The sequence below is a fragment of the Pomacea canaliculata genome, linkage group LG1, assembly GCF_003073045.1.
Source record: "Pomacea canaliculata isolate SZHN2017 linkage group LG1, ASM307304v1, whole genome shotgun sequence".
Lineage (NCBI taxonomy): Eukaryota > Metazoa > Mollusca > Gastropoda > Architaenioglossa > Ampullariidae > Pomacea > Pomacea canaliculata.
Window position 1 is genome coordinate 37,121,550 of NC_037590.1, and position 17,933 is coordinate 37,139,482.

The window sequence follows — 17,933 nt, forward strand, 5'->3', positions numbered from 1 at the left end:
GGAAAGGTGGTAAATCTGTCTGAATTCAGTTTTCCCCCTTTGCTTGGACGTGTGTGCAGTACTTGCCATGTACATTATCTAACGATACCGCCGCTTTGATTCCATTCAGACGGCGACATTTTTTTTAAAAGTCGTAATTAGAAGTGAATTAGGCTCGAGGAGGTGCTACGATGCTTTCCAGACTAGCAGACACGCAGTTAAATTTCTAACAGTCCTGCGTTCATTGGTGTGAATTTTTCGATTGGAAAAGTACGCGAGGCTTGACGTGGCAAGGTATGGGGTCGGGGTCACCTTTTCTGCAACTGCCTGCTGGGCATGCAAATATCCATGTCTAAATGTGGAATCCCCACCCCTCTTCGGTTTGGCTGGGGTTTTGTTTTCTTTTGTTTCTGTAATTCCCTCGCTGTTTACACGTGAGTGAGATTTGCGCGATGCTAAGGGTTATCTCGGAGAGCTGGGACGCAGTTTGCTCCACGCACGAACGATTCGGGTCATGGGAGACTGATCACATCGGGAGGCAGAGAAGTGTGGAGAGAGGAGGCGGACCAGACAGTCTGCGACTGTCCTGTTCACGCCATTGAACTCCCCCCATCGACAGGACAAGGATGGGGAGGCAGGAACAGGTCACCACCACTTCCATGAAAATGGCATCCCTGGAGGTTTCGCTCCTTACCGTGAAAGAGAGTTCTCTCATCTCGGGTCGACTGGGAGACATCCTGACGTTTTAACGTGTTTCCAGAGATTTCAGCCAGACACCGCAAGACTTGATGGGGGGTCTCACGATGGGGGGCCTTGGCCAAGGGAGCCAGCTCATGGCGACTGATGTGTCACCGAGGCTGAGCACATGACAACGAGAAGCTAAAGTTTTTGTTTCTAAACGTAATGAGAAATAAGAACTTCCGGTACAATCGAGCTAACACTGCACGCTCGTTTTGTTTTTGGTAATTGAAAAATATATTTCACTGTGTTTTCCCTGTGCCACGTCCATACCTGCTGTTTCGCTTTCATACACGCAAGTACAAGCTCTCAGCACAAGAACATAATTCTACTTCGCATGCTAATTAAGGGGCTCTCTCTCTCCCTGCGCTTCAACTTCCTGCTTCCTCTCTCAATCTTTTCTCTCTTTTTGTGCCTGTGAGTATATATATTATATGCGTGTGTGTGTGTACATGTGCGCTACCTCCGTCCAAGAGCACGCAAACACATGCGTGCGTTCCAACTGGCAAGCCGCAGGAAGTACAGCCAGATGTCTAAGGCAGAAGTCTAAATAATTAACATGGTCACATAATTGCCTGTAATTACATTCCCGCACGTCATGCTCTGTTCGCGTCACGCGCACGGGCGCGTCAGAAGCACGTGCAGCCAGCCTGCAGCCATTGATCCATCGGCAAAAAGCACACGACTCCGCAGTTTGCTCTCGTCCATCGGGCTGCCCTCGCCATATTGCGAGCGCCTTCTTCTAGGTGACGAACGAAACATAACGCTTGCGTCACGATGTCAATACAATCGATAAGTTATTCATGACTGCAGGTTAATCGCGGAGTGCAAAGATATTTGCGAAAGATACGCCATCAGCGCGCACTCGTCGCGAACATGGCGGAAATGTCGTCACAAAAATAAAAAAAAACGAGAGATAATTGCATGGAATGGATTTTGGGGGACTGTAATTTCTTTTTTGTCGTTCATCACTTTTGAGAAAAAGAAAACTTGGTCGCTTGTAACGAGCTTTTGGCAAATGGGACCGGATGAATCGATCAGGAATCGATCTGCAGATTAGATACTATCTCTCTGTACATCTAGATATTTATTAACCAGGGAGGATGAGATATGTATATAAGGGAATAAATATCGCCTATTTCATCTTAAACACTCTGCCTCGTTGCATTTACCGACAGGAAAATGCCGCACATCCTGTTTATTCATAAATCGATCAAACAAGAGAAAAGTCTCAGACGCCTGGACGGACAAATGCATGGCAAACAGCAGTCTGCTATAAAAACAAAGCAGGGTTAGCCATTGCCATTACTGTGCACATTACCTGCGGCTGCCACTGGTCACAAGCGACATCTCTGCCTTAGCTCGGCAGGTTTGTGCCGATGCCTCGGTGGTATCTGCGGTGTACCAACCCATTTCACGAGGGAATGTGTACATGTTGGGGAATGTACTGGTGGAGGGGATTTACTCACGAGGCTTCCATTTCCGTTCCACTGGAGCCTGACGATTCGCCCCCAACTTCCGCTGGGTAATAATCTAGTCTTTGGCAGAACTCTGAGGTCTGCTGGCCCCAAGCGTAATGGCAGACCGCTCCTAGAATGAGGCCAGCTCACATATTGTCCCCATATTCCCATTCCTTCAAACGTAAAGTCCAGAGAGTCATTGTCAACTTTCACGCCCATATTACCACTGTGCTCAAGACTATTTAAACCTGTGGACAGAATTCAGCATTCTTTATTAACAACGAAGGAATATTTATGTCAACAGAGAAAATCAAAGCGATATTTTCTTTGTAGTGACATTTATAGTCCCTTTCTATATTTTTCTCTCGCACACACCCACTAGCTCTCTCTCACACGCACGCACTCATGCACACACACAGGTTTTATGTTACAAGATAGTTTTTGCTTTTTTTTTTTGGTAGGAAATGATACCCTTCGTCTTTTTTGTCACAGATTCCATCCGACACTGTAATTTTTGGTCTGTAGCTGTCGAGGAGGCTCGGCAGTAGCGTCGTCACGCCTGCTGTAGTACTGATGGGATGTCCCTGTATTTCTTGGCCTGCAGCAACGTCCTGGGTATTATTATAAAATTTGTTTTTGCCTGAAATAGCATCTTAATGAAACTGCGTTTCTTGGCCTGTAGCACTTTCGAGAAGGAGTTCTGCAACAACGTGTGCGGTCTCGTTGTCGCAGTTTTTCAACATCAAAAAGTTGCGTACACGTATTGCTCACATGCTTGCACATCTTCACTGCGTGCTCTGAGTAGGTCCAAGCCGATGGCTGTGAGCTTTAATTCAACACTTGAACTAAATGCTGCTTGGCAGAAAATGTCAGCAAACAGGCGGCATTTAGAAATGTTCTAACTCTTCAGATTACGCGGCTGTTCCTAAGGACGCCCCATGATGAAGAGCGAGGTCAAGAACGTCGTGCCGACATAAGCGCAAAGTTTTACTGCGGCAGGTGACATCGAAGTTCGCCGCTACTTGAAACTCGTTAGGTGCGAAGAATATAAAAGGACTGGCAACAATTCATAAAGAACAAAATAAAAGTATGTCAAAATGGATTTTGAACAATCATTGGCAAGAAGACTCCAGCGGGTGCCAGAAAAAAATACATTTGCGGTTTTATTTAAACAGTCCTCTTAAATTAATAGTCATTGATCATTCTGGCCACAATTGATTCACCCACATATCCAACACCTGGATTGTCAAATTGTATTAAAATGAAAGATCTCAAGTATGCTTATAAACAAATCTCCTATTCACCACAGTCACCAACAACCACGACATAAATGAACCAGAAAACAGACATACACACACACACACACACACACATGTAAAAACTGTATAAATTACTATTTGATAGCGATTAGACAATGACAGAAGCTATTTCCTGTCAATTTGGCAGCATCACAGTTAAATTTCACTTCAGGTAACATAAGCAGTGCATTAAAGTGTGGAGAAGCGCGGATAACAATGAACGTGGGCTCCACACGGCGTTATTCGAACAGTGGCTACTCCAGCCGCTCAGGCTTGTCAACCAGTATTAAGTGCTGCAAATCCACCAGCTGTCCCTCGCGGGCACTCCCTTGCTCTGTCGTTGCCATGCCCACGCGCATGCAGACGTGCCTGCATTTTCAGACACCGTGCGAGTGGGGAGGGGGTTGGTTTGCCTGGAGGAGTGAAGGGGGGCGAGGAACCATCGTGGGCACAACGATATCAGCTTCGTTTGTGTCATCGTAATCCCAGCCATGTTTGGCATTAAAGCTTTATGGAACGGAGTAAGGCCAGTGGGTTTTTTTTTTCCTTTTTTTTCCTCCTGCCTGTGGGCGACAGAAAATAAGGCATGGAGCGAGCATGATTCTCGTCTGGACGAGAGGGATGTTTAAGTTTTATGGCCCAACATGCGGCAACCGCCAATAGAGTTTCACGATATGCATACTAATGCCCCAAACCATTTCTCATCAAGCGCGCTGGGTCGAGATGCCCCGTGCCCGGCAAAAGCTTTGGTGACGCCATCAACTGGCCTCACTTTTGTAGCCTGACGTTACTGCTGTCGCCAGCACGATCTGCCATGTAACGTTTCCTTTAAACGTTTTCTTATGCTTTTGTTTTCTCTCGTGAATACGATATTTTGTTTTGCTTGTGGGTCATATAATTCAGCAAAACTGAAAAGAAAAAGAAATCAATTTCTCCCGCTTCTCGCAGAGTTTCCGGAGACACCTCCTTCCTTCCAACTCTCCAACATTTAGCAAAAGCTTCAAACGAGCCAACATCGGAGAGCACCGAAGCGTGAGTTATCTGCCGCTGACGCTTGCGCACCACGGGACAAGTCATCGCCGAGGTTCCTCGTCAACTTGCACACAAAAAGATCAAAGATGGCGTCAGCGTTACGCTTGAAAGCTCGCCGCGGAGTCTGCTGGGGCCACGACACAGCAGCTTTCTTGCTAACAAGCAGCAACCTTGACATTAACTGTTTTCTTCTGAACAAGCCGTGATCTTTCACGCTTCTTATTTCTCATGAACAAACTGCGCCTTTGACACTTTCTCGTTAACAAACCGTGATCTTGCCACCGGATGATTTCTTGTTAAACAAGCCGTAGCTGACGTTTTTCTTATTGTTTTTTGCTGTTGTTAAAAAGACCAGGAGGAGCACTTTCCATCTCAGTTGACATTATTTCAGCTTGTGTAGGTAAGGTGCAAGAAGTGCAATAGGTAAGGCAACGGTGGACACGTTTGATGTCACGCCTACTATTTTCTTGTCCTCTGCATGCTGAGCAAAATAACTGTCATGTACTGATATATACTGATGTTGCTGGTGATTGTCGTGTCGCCACTACGGCTGCTGCTAAAGCACTAATTGCTATTCCTACATTCCTCGAATGTATCTATTGTGTGTGTATGTTAACAAAGAGGACCTACACATAAGAGTACTTCTGAAGGGTAGGAGACTGCTTTATAGCAATACCTCGAATCTGACAAGGTTGTATATTCTCCCAACACTGTTCAACATCTTCGGGAGAAAAAAATTCCATCTGGACTAAATGAAAATGAGCTTCTGCTGAATGTCTTCCACGAAAGAGTCATGGCAGAAGAACCCTAGGGTTCAGTCAGCAGTGAAGGCAACCCAATTATCGACATAGATGAGTTATTTGTGTTAAAAAAAAAAACGAAGACTTTCTGACCGTGTTGATAAGCTAGAAAATGTCAGTGGAATCCATGGATTCACATGACTAAACATGAGATCAAAGGACGTAACGGTGAGAGGCCAAAAATAGTCTGCCGCTCAGATGCAAGGGTTCAGCTCCTCCTACATTGAAGCCTGTATGACACTACATTTCCCGACACTCTATCAGGATTATACCTCCAGCCTCTAGATGGATGACGAACATCAATCAGTCAATTGAAAGGGTTATAAAATGGCGTACTCTGCATTAGAGTCCAGGTCATCTTCATCTTGCTTCACACATGTGAAACTATGACCTTGACTGGGCAAACAGAACGCAGGCCATGGACATGAGATGATATATGATGAACCTTTCCTTCCCGTCGCCCACAAAGTCTGCCTCACGACAGAGATGTAAGAAAATACAAAAGAGAATCAGGCAAATTCTTAGGACCCACGAAGACCTGCTGCTCATAGTCAAAAGACGCGAGCTGAAGTGGTGCGGGCACACCTCAAGATCATAAGGGACTTGCAAAGACGATCCTGATGGAAGAGTATAGGGAGATAAAAGAAGACGAGGCAGACAAAGACAGCAATGGGAAGACGACCTCCAAGAGTTGATTAGCCTGCCATTCATCGCACCATGCGGAGAATGGAGGAGAACCGATAGAGACGGAGAGTGTTGAAGATAATATCAGACTTTCCTCCATCCCCTCCCCGGTCAATCACACAGCTAAGGAACCGGTGGTGATGATGATGGACGCCGAATCATCCGGTGGCAAATAAAATTGTCTCTCTGTCAAGTACTTAACTCAGAAAAGTGAGCTGATGAAATCGAAATGTACATTTGTGAAATCTCATTTTGTGTGTTTCTGATCTGTAAGTCTGGGAGAGGACACCCTGATAGTCTTGACAACGATGTCAAACGTCGTGACGAAACATCCCGTTGTGGTGAGTCGATTTCTGCAAAACGTAGTTACTGCTCTTTCCATTTGTATGCCTCTCCATCTTGCTGCCTTCATCTGCTTCTGGCGGCTGACAAGATTTTCTTCTGCATACGTACGTCATCGCACCCGAAGAGAGAACGACAATAAGCAGAAGACCAGAGAAGGTTCCCAATACCCCGGCGATGACGACCCTTTGTTTCTTGGGCGGAGCGAGATTGACAGCATCTTGAAACTGTCCTTCCCTCCAGTACTTGTGGTCCGTCAGGTCCGGCACGGTGCCCAGCCCTACGGTCACGTAGTTGGAGTGCTCTCCCTTATTTCCTGCTTCGTCGATGGCGACGACAGTGAAGACGAGGCTGACGTTGATCCAGCGAGGCGGGTATGCGCACGCTCAGGTACTCGCGGTTGCCGAACGACTGCGGCGCCTTCAGGTTGCCGTGGACAACCTCCGCCTTGGTCACGGCCAGCACGCGGCTGGAGAGGGTCAGCAGGTCAGCAATCGTCGGCGCAAACAGCACCTCGTACTCAGACGCTGTCGAGACAGAAAGAAATGAAAAAGGAAATGAAGTCACAACGTCGTCTGCACTCCCTCGAAGCTCAGACGCCACATTTGATTATCTCGCGGTTATTCTTTTACGGTTCTTGACGTGATCTGATTAGAAACTTCAGCTCTAGTTAAGGTCTCTAGAATATATTCTCTGTATAATGATGACTTCACAAAAATTAGAACTGGACGCTGCTTACATTGGCAAAACCATAAATTCAGATTTGAACATTTAAAAAAAAATCTTACGTTCTCAGATACATACTTCTCTCTCTCTCTCCATTTTTTTTTTTTTTTTTGGTTAGAACAACAAATGGGATGGACCGGATAAAATATTTTTTATAAAGTCTATTTGGAAAAATGGCTCGCCGCTGGCCATTGCAATCTAATTAAGATGCATAACCCTCAAAGACGGTTACAGAAGGCCTTCCCTCTGTTGGTTTGCAGCTCGTGTTTCTTGACCCTTCAGTGTCCGGAACGATCGTTTAGCAACCCCTGCCCACAGCGCTGGAAGACGAGCTCCGTGTGTCAACAAGCCTGCACTCATTCTCCAACACTGCTCACAAACACGACGCCATGGGGAGCCATCCATCCCATGCTGATCAAATTCTAGATGTAAATACGGGCATCTTCTCTCAGGAAAAACTGTTTTTGCATGCAGCTTCTGGTCAAGAAAATGGTGTTTTTACCTCTACACGTTGCTCAGTCTTTAGGTTCGCCACTGCCCATGGCAAACTACGAACTGGCATGAGTGCTATCCGTTCTCACAACTTGACTCATGACTCACAACTGTTGAGCTGAGCAGGATGACTGGACATGCATGTCGTGTCTCTAAACGAAGCCTAGTCTTTGAATTGAGAAAGATCATCTTCACAACAAGCTATGTGTAATAAGACGAACTTACACTTACTTTTCATACGCACGACGTATAACACACACAACGCTCGACGAGCCCAGCAGATGACGATGAGGAGGAAGAGATTTGTAGGTGAATCGAATAGAAGAGGCACAAGTTCAGAGGAATGTCACTGAGAGGGTTATGAAGAAGATGGCGGACAAAGTCTTCGGCAAATATTTAGAGCAACTGCTTTTCCCTTACATATGACGTCTTTTTCTGCTCCAAGTGACGTGGAACAAATGACGTAGAACAAATGACGTGGAACAAATGGCGTAGAACAAATGACGTAACACTAATGACATAAAACCAATGACGCACACAAGACCTCAGACACGAGACCCCATTTATACACGAGACAATACGAGACTCACTACAGCTCACTACAGTATCGTTCAATATCGTTTAGATATATCGGAGGTAGATATCAAGCACGAGCATGTATTATAACATAAGTATGAACACAAACAGGCGCACAACTCGCAGGTCGTAACAGCCTTGAACTCCCTCGGTTTGCGTCCATGGCTATGGCCCCAAGAGGGAGTAAGAGAGCGGATGGTTTTAAAGCAATCTCTCGGCGCATCTTGTCACGTGGTGACTGTGTCTAGACCGCCACTAAGCTCGGGAAAGTTCTCAGTGGAGGACAAGGATAATGTTTCTGAAGAACTTCACAAAAGTAGCTCACAGTCACCGACGCGATCAATGCGAGATTACTCTAATGAGTTAGAACTGTGAAAATATTTTATCCAAGTACAGCATCTTGGCCTGTCAACATCATATTTGACCCATATAAATACCTTTTCAGACCCGCAACAGCGTCGCTTGATAAATGTGGCAAAGTTTTTATACAACCGTCATGTAAAGGTTCTCTCAAGCGTAGTCAAAGGTTCGTCCGTATTTTTCCGGTTAAGAAGTAAACTTTAGCTTGGTGGACCAGAATTACAGTCTGTGATCCCAAATCCCTCCCTTACTTCTTCCATGAGTAAACTCTAGTGAGGACGACTTTAACGAGACAGAAGCAATGGTAGTTACAACGACGACAACACACTGGCTACAACAACGCCAATCATGCCGACGACAGGTGAAATTCAACCAGGTACTGCAGTAAGATCACTTCTTTCCTGGGCATCCTGATTTCATCTTTGATCGTTCTTTCTCTGGCGACCAGTTCCTTTCCTCGTTACCCACAGTCTCACTGCGGTCCTTCGCTTCCAGATACTCCGGAAATCCATAACCGGAAGAAACTGCCCGCTCTCGTACCCGCGGTGGCAGCGTGGTAATACCTGCACGAGCACTGCTCACATCGGTGCGACGACATTGATTGACAAAGAAAGAAGAATGCGTTATTGATTACACCGCTAACGAGCCCCTGGTGCAAGGGCCCGCGAGAGGTCGCTGCTTGACGCTAATGCGGAGTGTGGCTCTCGGCCCCCGTAAGCTGACCCTCCCCTTCTCTCCGCAGACTCTCGCCCCTCATCCCTTGAGACAGTGCCTGCGCCTAAGCCGGACTTGAAATGGCATCCTTTATCGAACGATGCAGTGTTTTACGCTAGCTTAACACCCTTATTTTTTATGGTAGTGGGGGGGACATGCAACAGACCAAAAAAAAAAAAAAAAATTAAATAAATAAATACATCTTTGATCTCCACTAGCACATTTATTTCTGTTGGCTCCTGCATTTTTTACGACTGCAGAGCCAGGACGGACTTGGGAATTGTAGTGCAAGAAAAAAACATGAGTGGTGAAAGAGGAAATGATCATCCAGTCCAATTACAGAAAGAGTTCATTTTTAATAATAATGAAAACAAGAAGAAGAAAGAAGAAGGACAAGGAACCTCTTTACAAAGGGGTAAAAATAAAACCTGTCCACACTGCTATCTGGATAGAATAAAATGCATAGCATACAGTTTAGCTTAGCACCACTGACACAAATGAATTCGTCACACCCAAACATACACATCTGACCTATTAACCTCCTTACAATACTTCGCAGTCATACATGCAACAGGTATTTCGTATTTTGTGTGTGTGTGTGTGTGTGTTTAGTCCCTGAATTCCAAAAATGTGAAGGTTTTATCTGTAAGACTATAAACACTTTCTGAAATTTAATCCTATTTATGGATGAATTATTAAAGTGTTACATAATGTTATATCAGTGTATACAAACCCTTCATCCCACGCTACAAGGTGAGACAGAAAGCTCAGAAAGTATAATAAGTAAACTGAAGAAAGCATTAAATAAGTGGAAGATAAATTCGTTGTAATCTACCCAGCGCCCCGAATAAAATCTCGATCATGTGGTTTCATCATGTTAATTATAACCGTAGAGGTCTTTGACCTCCGGTGATGTAGACACTGGCGTTCACAACAAGAATCAGAAAAAATATTTAAGTGAAACAGAACGATTTCATACTTTAGACTACACGACGACATGTAAAGTTTTGTTTTGTTTTGGTTTTTTTTTTTTTTGGTCTCCTTAACTGTATTTTCTTCTGGTCTTCCAGTGCTTCCAGACACAAGAACTAATCCACAGGGGCATAGAAAGGCAATAAATCTGAACACTCAGACTACAGAATTACGAATTTCTCGCTCGCTCCGCTCTTTCCGAGGTCCACGGAGGTCCGTGCTTACTGACTTGAACAAAAGGTCGATCCATTGCAGACGGGGGAACCAGCGAAACTCGAAACCAGGGCAGTCAATTCGTAAAGTGGGAGCGCATGGTCGAAGCGCCATCCATAGACCGCGTGCCCTGGCAGAGGCTGCAACGTTGAAAGAACCCGGATGAGAGTGCTTCGGGATCTTGCGGGATCGTCGTCAAGAGCTCAGCTCTGACTTCAGCGTACTAAATGGAGGTTAAAGACCGCAAGGTACCGAAAGGAACTGAGAGGAAAACATTTGTAAGGCTGAAGTCTAGTCAGCCTCAGTCTATTGAAGTCGTTGACAGTACCGTGACGTCCTCCTGCCGTCTGGTAGCTGGCTGTTGATATCACACTTCACTGGTTACCCACTGAAGCATACATCGAATTTAGTCAAAAGGTACGTAAAATGATAAGTAAAATTTCTCCTTACAGACTTTGAACAAAAATATATTAGCCATAAGTAAACAAGCGAAAACCAGGGAAAGTCTGACGAGAAAAGTAAAAAATCTCAGGTCAGAAAGTTCACGAGATGTATGGGGGAAAAGTCTGAAAGAACAGGGTAGGTAGACGAAACGCTCACACATCCTCCTCTCATACCTCCTCCACCCTCTTCACCACCTGCACTGCAAAGAGAATCATCGCTAGGAATCTAGTGAAGATGAAAGATGAGATTGGAAAACATTTATTGGGGAGGGCTGGTCAGTAACATGTGTTTGTTCTTTGCTTTTCTGTAGATTTCTATACTTATAAATGTAGTTGTGTTTTCTCTAACCCTTCCCCCTCCTACAACAACAGCCTCTCCTCTGCTCTATTTTCTTCCAGCCTCTCCTCACCTCATCTTCCTTCTGTTCTGGTCCCTCGGTTCCGCCCACCCCACACAAAAACGGAGATAGGAAGGAACAATGAAGAACGGAACGATAAAAAGAAGGAATGAACGAACAAAAAGGGAAGGAAGAAGAACCAAAGCAAGAAAGGAAAAAACGACTAAAGAAGGATGGAGAAACAAATGAAAGAAGGAAGAAAGGTGTGCCCAGCAGACCTGTTTCTTGGTCTGTGTCATCTCCAGACGCCCGCCAGCTGAGCACGACGGTGCGGTTCTTGCTGGATGTCTTCACCACTCGCAGGTCGGAGATGCGCACGGGTGCCTCTGTGTCGTCACTTCCGCTGCTGGATTGGTGGGCGCTGGTGTTCATAGTGATGAAGATGTAACCAGCTGAAGCCGTGCGTTCCACATTTCCGTACTGTGGATCGGGTGTGCCTACACACACACACAAGTTTACACTGAGAAACTTAAAAGGATTCACGTGTCTTCTGAAAACATAATGGTTTTCTTTTTACAAACTTAGTAATAAAACTATTTTTATAAACATTAATCAATTATCCCAGGTCTTAAATCTATTTGAAAGGGTAGAGCTATAACTGTTTTTGTTGAGAAACCATGAAAGAGAAATAAAAACCGTTTGACTTTTCTCTTGCGAAAAAAAGCAAAAGTTTTATTTTCGTTGAAAGTAATCAAACTGAATCTTTTGAACTTGTAGTAGTTTCTTTTTTAACTGTAGCTTGCACTAGTTTTGCTCTTGCTGTCGTTTTATTTTTTTCATTACCTCAGAGTGGCAGAATTTTTTTTTATTTTTTACAGAAGTATTCTGTATGGAAATAGCCTGCTTAAGGATACCCTTCTGCTTCGTTGCTTCCTGTTTTAGTGCTGTATTGGAAAGCCTCATTATGGGGAAGTGTCACGCCTCCCTCAGAACCTCACCAACTCACTTTGTCTCACAGGAAACCCCTCGCCAGCATTGATCGTAGTAAAGTGGCTCAGCATCGACATGAAAATGGCTCTTAGGAATATTCACTTCGGTTCAACAACTTATTCAAAAAATGTGCGATCGAAAGTGTATCCTTTTTTTTTTTTTTTTTTTTTTCCCAAAAAACAGAGCAATTAAATCGGAGTTTTTAAACAGTTCAGTAAAAACTTCGGTCTGATATTTTGTGTACAACGATTTCTTTCATGTCATGTTCTCACACGACCGAGCACACCACAGCAGCTCCACGTGCATGTTTACATTATTTATCCGCACGCGTGGGCTCACAGTTGCAGACATGGTGGCATCGACTGAAAATAACTTGTCTAGCAAAAGGTCGTCCTATTGTAAAGAAGAAAAAAAACTGTTGTACGTATACCAGGAAGTGATCATGCGTGATGTTCGAACATATTCGACCATAATGCACGTGCGGCATTGGCAAGAGGGTGAAAACACCCTCCACACAGCGAGACGTTGGACGTTCTATTGAAAACAAGTTCACCGCGGGAGGCGGCTAATAACAAGGGAAGCCTGGTGTAGCAGTTGAGCACAATAACTTGCTTGAGGGTTCTCCTTCCTCGTGCAATCAACTAAAAGCACTGAAATGAGCGCAGCTCGACTCTGGAAATTAAATGTTGAGGATCAACCTTACAACACGTTCGTGCTGTATAAGAGAAACAAATTGAGAAGAAAAGAGTAAAAAAGAGAGAGACAAAATGAAGGAGTGAGGAGAGAAATCTATAAGAAACTGAAGAATGGTGGATGTGAAGGCAGTCGGGAAATGCGACAAGGAACAATAGAAGAGTGAGACGGATGGAGAAATACACAAGGCAATGACAAAGAAGGCTAGATAAATGGCGGAGAACAAGATCTGGAAGAGTGACGGATTGAATAATGTGCTTGAAAGGAGGAAGAAGAAAAGAGGAACTGAAATTGCAGCGGTAGTAATAACCAATAAGCATGATACATCCAATTAACCGCACTTTCAAATTCCAGCAGAAGGTTGGCTTTTTAGTTAATCGTCAAGTAATTCATTTCAGGAAAATGAGCATAAAGCAGGTCGCGAGCGAGGTCATCGTTGAGGTCAGCAGCAGCTCTGCCTTGGACTCCACCTCTCCAAGCTTGACACCGACAAGAATAAAGGGTCCTGCAGAAGAGCTGGGAGCCAGCAAGCCGTAAATCCGCTGCCATCGATCTGACAAGAAGGGGTCGACCCCCACCCTCTCTAACATCCAAGTCTTTACCAGCCGCACACCCAACACGCTCAATCAAATTGTCTGACCTTTGGCTTTTGCTTTCCTTCCACGTATCTCCAGAGAGAGAAGTCCGCTACTCAGACGAACATTTTCCGCCAAGGAATTCAAAGAATGCGGGAAACCGAAAAGATTGCTCTTCCTTGGAAATAATCTATTGTATTGTAAAAGACTTTCCCACTTCCTTAAAAAGTACTTTTTTAAAGGTAAATATGATAGAGAAGAGTAATGCCCCAAAAGTGTAGGTCACATAGTTAGACTTCTCCGTTTTTGTTTGAAATCCTCCATCTTGGTATATATATATTACAAAACAAGTTATTTTACTTTAGAGCAGTAATCGTGTTTGGTTCGAAAAAAGTTCTATTTATTTCGAGGGACAAGGGGTCTGCAATACCGGGGCCCGCGGCTGTGAAGGGGGCCCGGCCTTGGTCAGTGGATTTTTTTCCTTGTTCTTCTTGTCGTTTTCTTTGTCTTTTTCATAAAGGTCTGAGGAAGGAACACCCAAGCATTGAACATGCAGATGTTGAGTTCCAAGCCTGTATAGTCTACCATTTCCGGGCCAAAGGTAGGCGGGCCTTGGATGGGAAGCACAGTCAGCGGCATCATATTCTCGCTGGACGTGCTTGGAGTCGCAAGGCCGCTGGACGCCGAGGATTTATGGCGCATGAACAACTAGAAGAACGTTGGTGCACTGAGATTTCTGGATTTATGTGCCACTTGGGGGACCCGCCAGCAAATCGGAATTGACCGTGAAGAAGTAGGTATGTTACTGATGTGGTTACTCTGTGAACCGAGAGGACGTAGTTACTTATCAACACAGTGAAACTTTCTCTTTCAGTGTCTCCATCATCAAACAAACAAGTACATTAGTCTTCACCAGGAGTGGGCAAAGTACGGCCTGTGGATCTCTTTGGACCGGCTCGTTTTTCAAAATGTGAAATGCACTTGGTTAATTTGATTGAAATTTATTTTATCAAATACAACAGAGAAATCGCCAGTCCATGACATTCTAACACAAATAAGATACAAAGATAACAAATAACACGGCTGACATGTCTGATGGAGTCGTTAGAGAGCATCGGGCGGTTGCCTTCAAAGGAAGGGTTGGCTTTAAAGTTTTATTGTGAGCGATTTCAAACAGATTCACTTTACATTATAAATTCGGCAAGTGAAGGCCATTATGTACTCACTTGTCGATTCTATTATCACTAGGTTTGTTGTTTATTCGCCTGACCTGGATTTTTGTTATTTTACCGTCCCACCGCATAGCTTAGAACTTTGAGACCGGCCTGCAAAAAGAAAACTTTGCCCACTCCTAGTCTACACAGTATATAGACATACCATATTATTGGTACTATATTAGTGCCTGTATTGTCCCCACGGTGGGTGGATGAGCGGGTAGGAGGTAAATGGTAAGGGGTAGGCTAATGCCACCGGGAAGGGGTGGTAGGACCGACAACCGCAACCAAAGAAGGTGACACCTTAAGAGGGACGATCAGACAAACACCGTCCACCGATACATCGCCATGCAATAACACATCGACCGGTCAGTATCTTTCTTTCCAGTCTCCCGCCTTCCTTTGCTCTTCACCCAAGCAGCAAAGGGTAAGGAGATAACCTCTACCCGCCATCCGTCCCCAGCAGCCTCCTGGGAATCGTTCTTATCGTGCGCTAGATGTACTCAAGGAAACTGTCACATATGCTGCTGTATACAGTTTTGTTTTTGTTTTTCGAATAATCACATGCTTATATCTGAATGTCATTTTTAGGAGTTTTGTGTAATGTATATTTGTTTCATGGTGAAGAAGGGAGGAGGAGGGAAAGTTTATAGATGTGTCATGACACAAATGTTAACTTAGTTTGTCTAGATTTTATGAAACTGCTCCTTTCTGGGAAAATAATTTACGATTACAATACAAGGGGCCCGGAGAGGTCGTCTGTGCTGGGGCCCTTGCTGGCTCTCGGTGGCCCTGCATATAGGCATAGCATACTATTTACCTGAGCTCAATAAATTCTCCTGTCACTCCATGATCTGGTATGAAAGCTACAAAGCTAATCAAATCAACACTCTAAGCCAAAGTATTCTATTTTTTTGAACATTTTTTTGTTACAAAGTGGCACACTATTTGACATGCCTGTGATAATCTGGACACGTGATATACATTTGCACACATTTACAAATATACTGCTACATTCAAATGTTGGACCACTATGTGTCCTCAGACATATTTCAAGTCTCTAAAACACACTCAGGCAATTAAAAGCGTGTTCCGTTTTGGTAACATAAAAGTATGTGGAAATGAAACACAAGTGCCTTACATTGAGAGGAATTCTCTCCTTCCGGACAGAAGCCGGTGGCTGTCAGGCGAACGGTGTAGAGGCCAGGGCCCGTGAACTTGGAGAAGTAGCGTGAGTACACCCCATCGTCCTCCACGATGTCTGAGCCTGAGGATGACACGTCATTGGGACCCATCAGCACGCGCCACTGACGTCAATGCTGCCGCTACTCTTCAAAAGATCGAGCGCGAGGACGCTTTCCTTCTCCCTCATCCCCCACCCTGGTCATTAGTGTGGCAAGCAGCAGTCTTAAGTATCCTGTCCACACAGTCTCCGTCACGTATCTGTCTTCAATTTGTTTTCTATTTTGTTTTTTAAATTAAATGTTTCAGTAAGAAAAAAGGTTGGAGCAGGAGACATGACAGGACTAACAAGCTTCATTGCAACAGGAAAGACATGTCGTTCAGGCTGTACGTCAGGTTTCCCTCCCGTTTGTCATTGTTCGTCTCTCTTTCCTTTCTATTTACTCTTTTTCTTCCACCTTTCTCAGCTCTTGTTTCAGGTCGTGTTTCTATCTTATGCTTCCCGAAACGTTCGCAGACTGACAGGATTATTATGAAACCCATTTCGTTCAGCCATCAATACAAATCATTCTGTATTCTAAAGAAGCCTCGCGATCGTGTGTGAGCCAACGAATATGCATGGGCAGATAATGTAGCAAACCCAGCTTAGGAAATCGGTTGGTGCATGCATTGGAAAAAAATGAGCAACGGTGTGTGTGTGTGGTGGGTGCGTGTGTGTGCTGTTTCAGAATGTATTTGAGACATGAATGCATAGGAATGCGGGCGTACGAGACAATATGCATACGAATCAGAACCCACCCACCCAAGCCACAGACGGCGATCATCTATGCAGATGGTTGTTATTTACCAATGGTATGCATGGACAGGCTCTTTATGAACATTTCTCCCCCTTACCCGTCCTCGGAAACAATGAACTTTGTGGGTTAAGAGTGCAGAATCAGGGTTACAGAACTTGAACCATTAGACAGTCACACCTGTCGCGTACCTGCGCCGTTGTCCATGAGCTGTGTACTGATGGGATCCCCAAAAGGTCCGAAGACCGTGGCGTACATGGTCAGTCCGAGGACAGGGCGACCTCTCTGCGTAGCCTCGCCGATGATATGCATGGTGGTGGGCCAGACGTTAGGTTTGTTTATCAGACTACCCGTCAACTGTACCGGGACATCGCTGGCATTCGCAGGACTGGACAAGACCAGCAACGAGATCCTCTGGCGGATGCCGGTGTTGATGGCCTTGTACTTCCACCTGCCTGTCTGTTAGGTCACGAGACAGTTCAGGCCGTTACATAATACCTCGTTGTTACATAAATAATTGTTACATTGTGCTGCACGACAATACGAGCATAATAATGTGTTACAAGTCACGGTAAAGAAACACAAGCGATGATAAACACCTTTTGTCGTTTTTCTGACCAGGCATGACATGATGGTTGGAAACACAAACGGACATCGGAATGAGGCAGTGGTATACAAATCTGTGTGCTTTCATTTTCTTTCCGATTTCCTAAAAAATGAGTTTCTCAAACACTGTGTGTGTGTGTGTGGTGGTGGGGGATTTCATCTTCTGTTTACTTTCACATGATGTATAAACTCACAGTGTCTTAGCTTGTTATTCTGTCTTTTAAATGATACTGCAATGCACTGCACCACCAGCGGAAGTTACAAAGTTTAAAGCTACAATTTTGTAAAACCAGTAAAGCAGAAACTAATGTGGTGACCTCCAGGTTTAACATTTTTATCAGTGTTTACAGTGTGCAGCAGTCACAATTTACATATTTATTTATGATCCTGGCCGATGTGTTTTGGCTTGCACAAGAGCGAAAGACCGTCTCGAGCAAATAAGAAAGAGGCAACACCAAAGATTCTACACGCTGAAAGTAAGAAAGAAAAGAATGATTGACAAAACCAATTGCAAAAACTAAATTCTTCCCGCCTGCAAAGACACAGCGAGGTTTCTTCTTTAACGAGGACAATATTACAACTCCTTGCTGGGTTCCGAAATGTCTGCTCTCATTCTTCTTATCTCTTCTCTATCTCTCTCACGTTCGCCCTCTCTTTCTCTCTGGCTCGCTGGCTGTGTCGTGTCTGGGACTCATTGCAGGCCAGCCGTCGG

At 44.7% G+C, this 17,933-nt stretch overlaps 1 protein-coding gene across 1 annotated transcript in view; it reads right to left on the reverse strand.

Annotated features, from left to right (window-relative positions):
• Nucleotides 1-2,430: 2,430 nt before the first annotated feature.
• Nucleotides 2,431-17,933, reverse strand: part of LOC112561221 (calcium-activated chloride channel regulator 1-like) — a 32,127-nt gene continuing 16,624 nt past the window's right edge. The window contains exons 9-12 of the mRNA XM_025233565.1: nt 16,807-17,074; nt 15,781-15,906; nt 11,446-11,664; nt 2,431-6,860 (exon numbers count right to left, since the gene is read on the reverse strand). Coding sequence (XP_025089350.1) covers nt 6,643-6,860; nt 11,446-11,664; nt 15,781-15,906; nt 16,807-17,074 — 831 coding nt within the window. The 3' untranslated portion in view covers nt 2,431-6,642. The remainder of the gene's footprint in view (nt 6,861-11,445; nt 11,665-15,780; nt 15,907-16,806; nt 17,075-17,933) is intronic.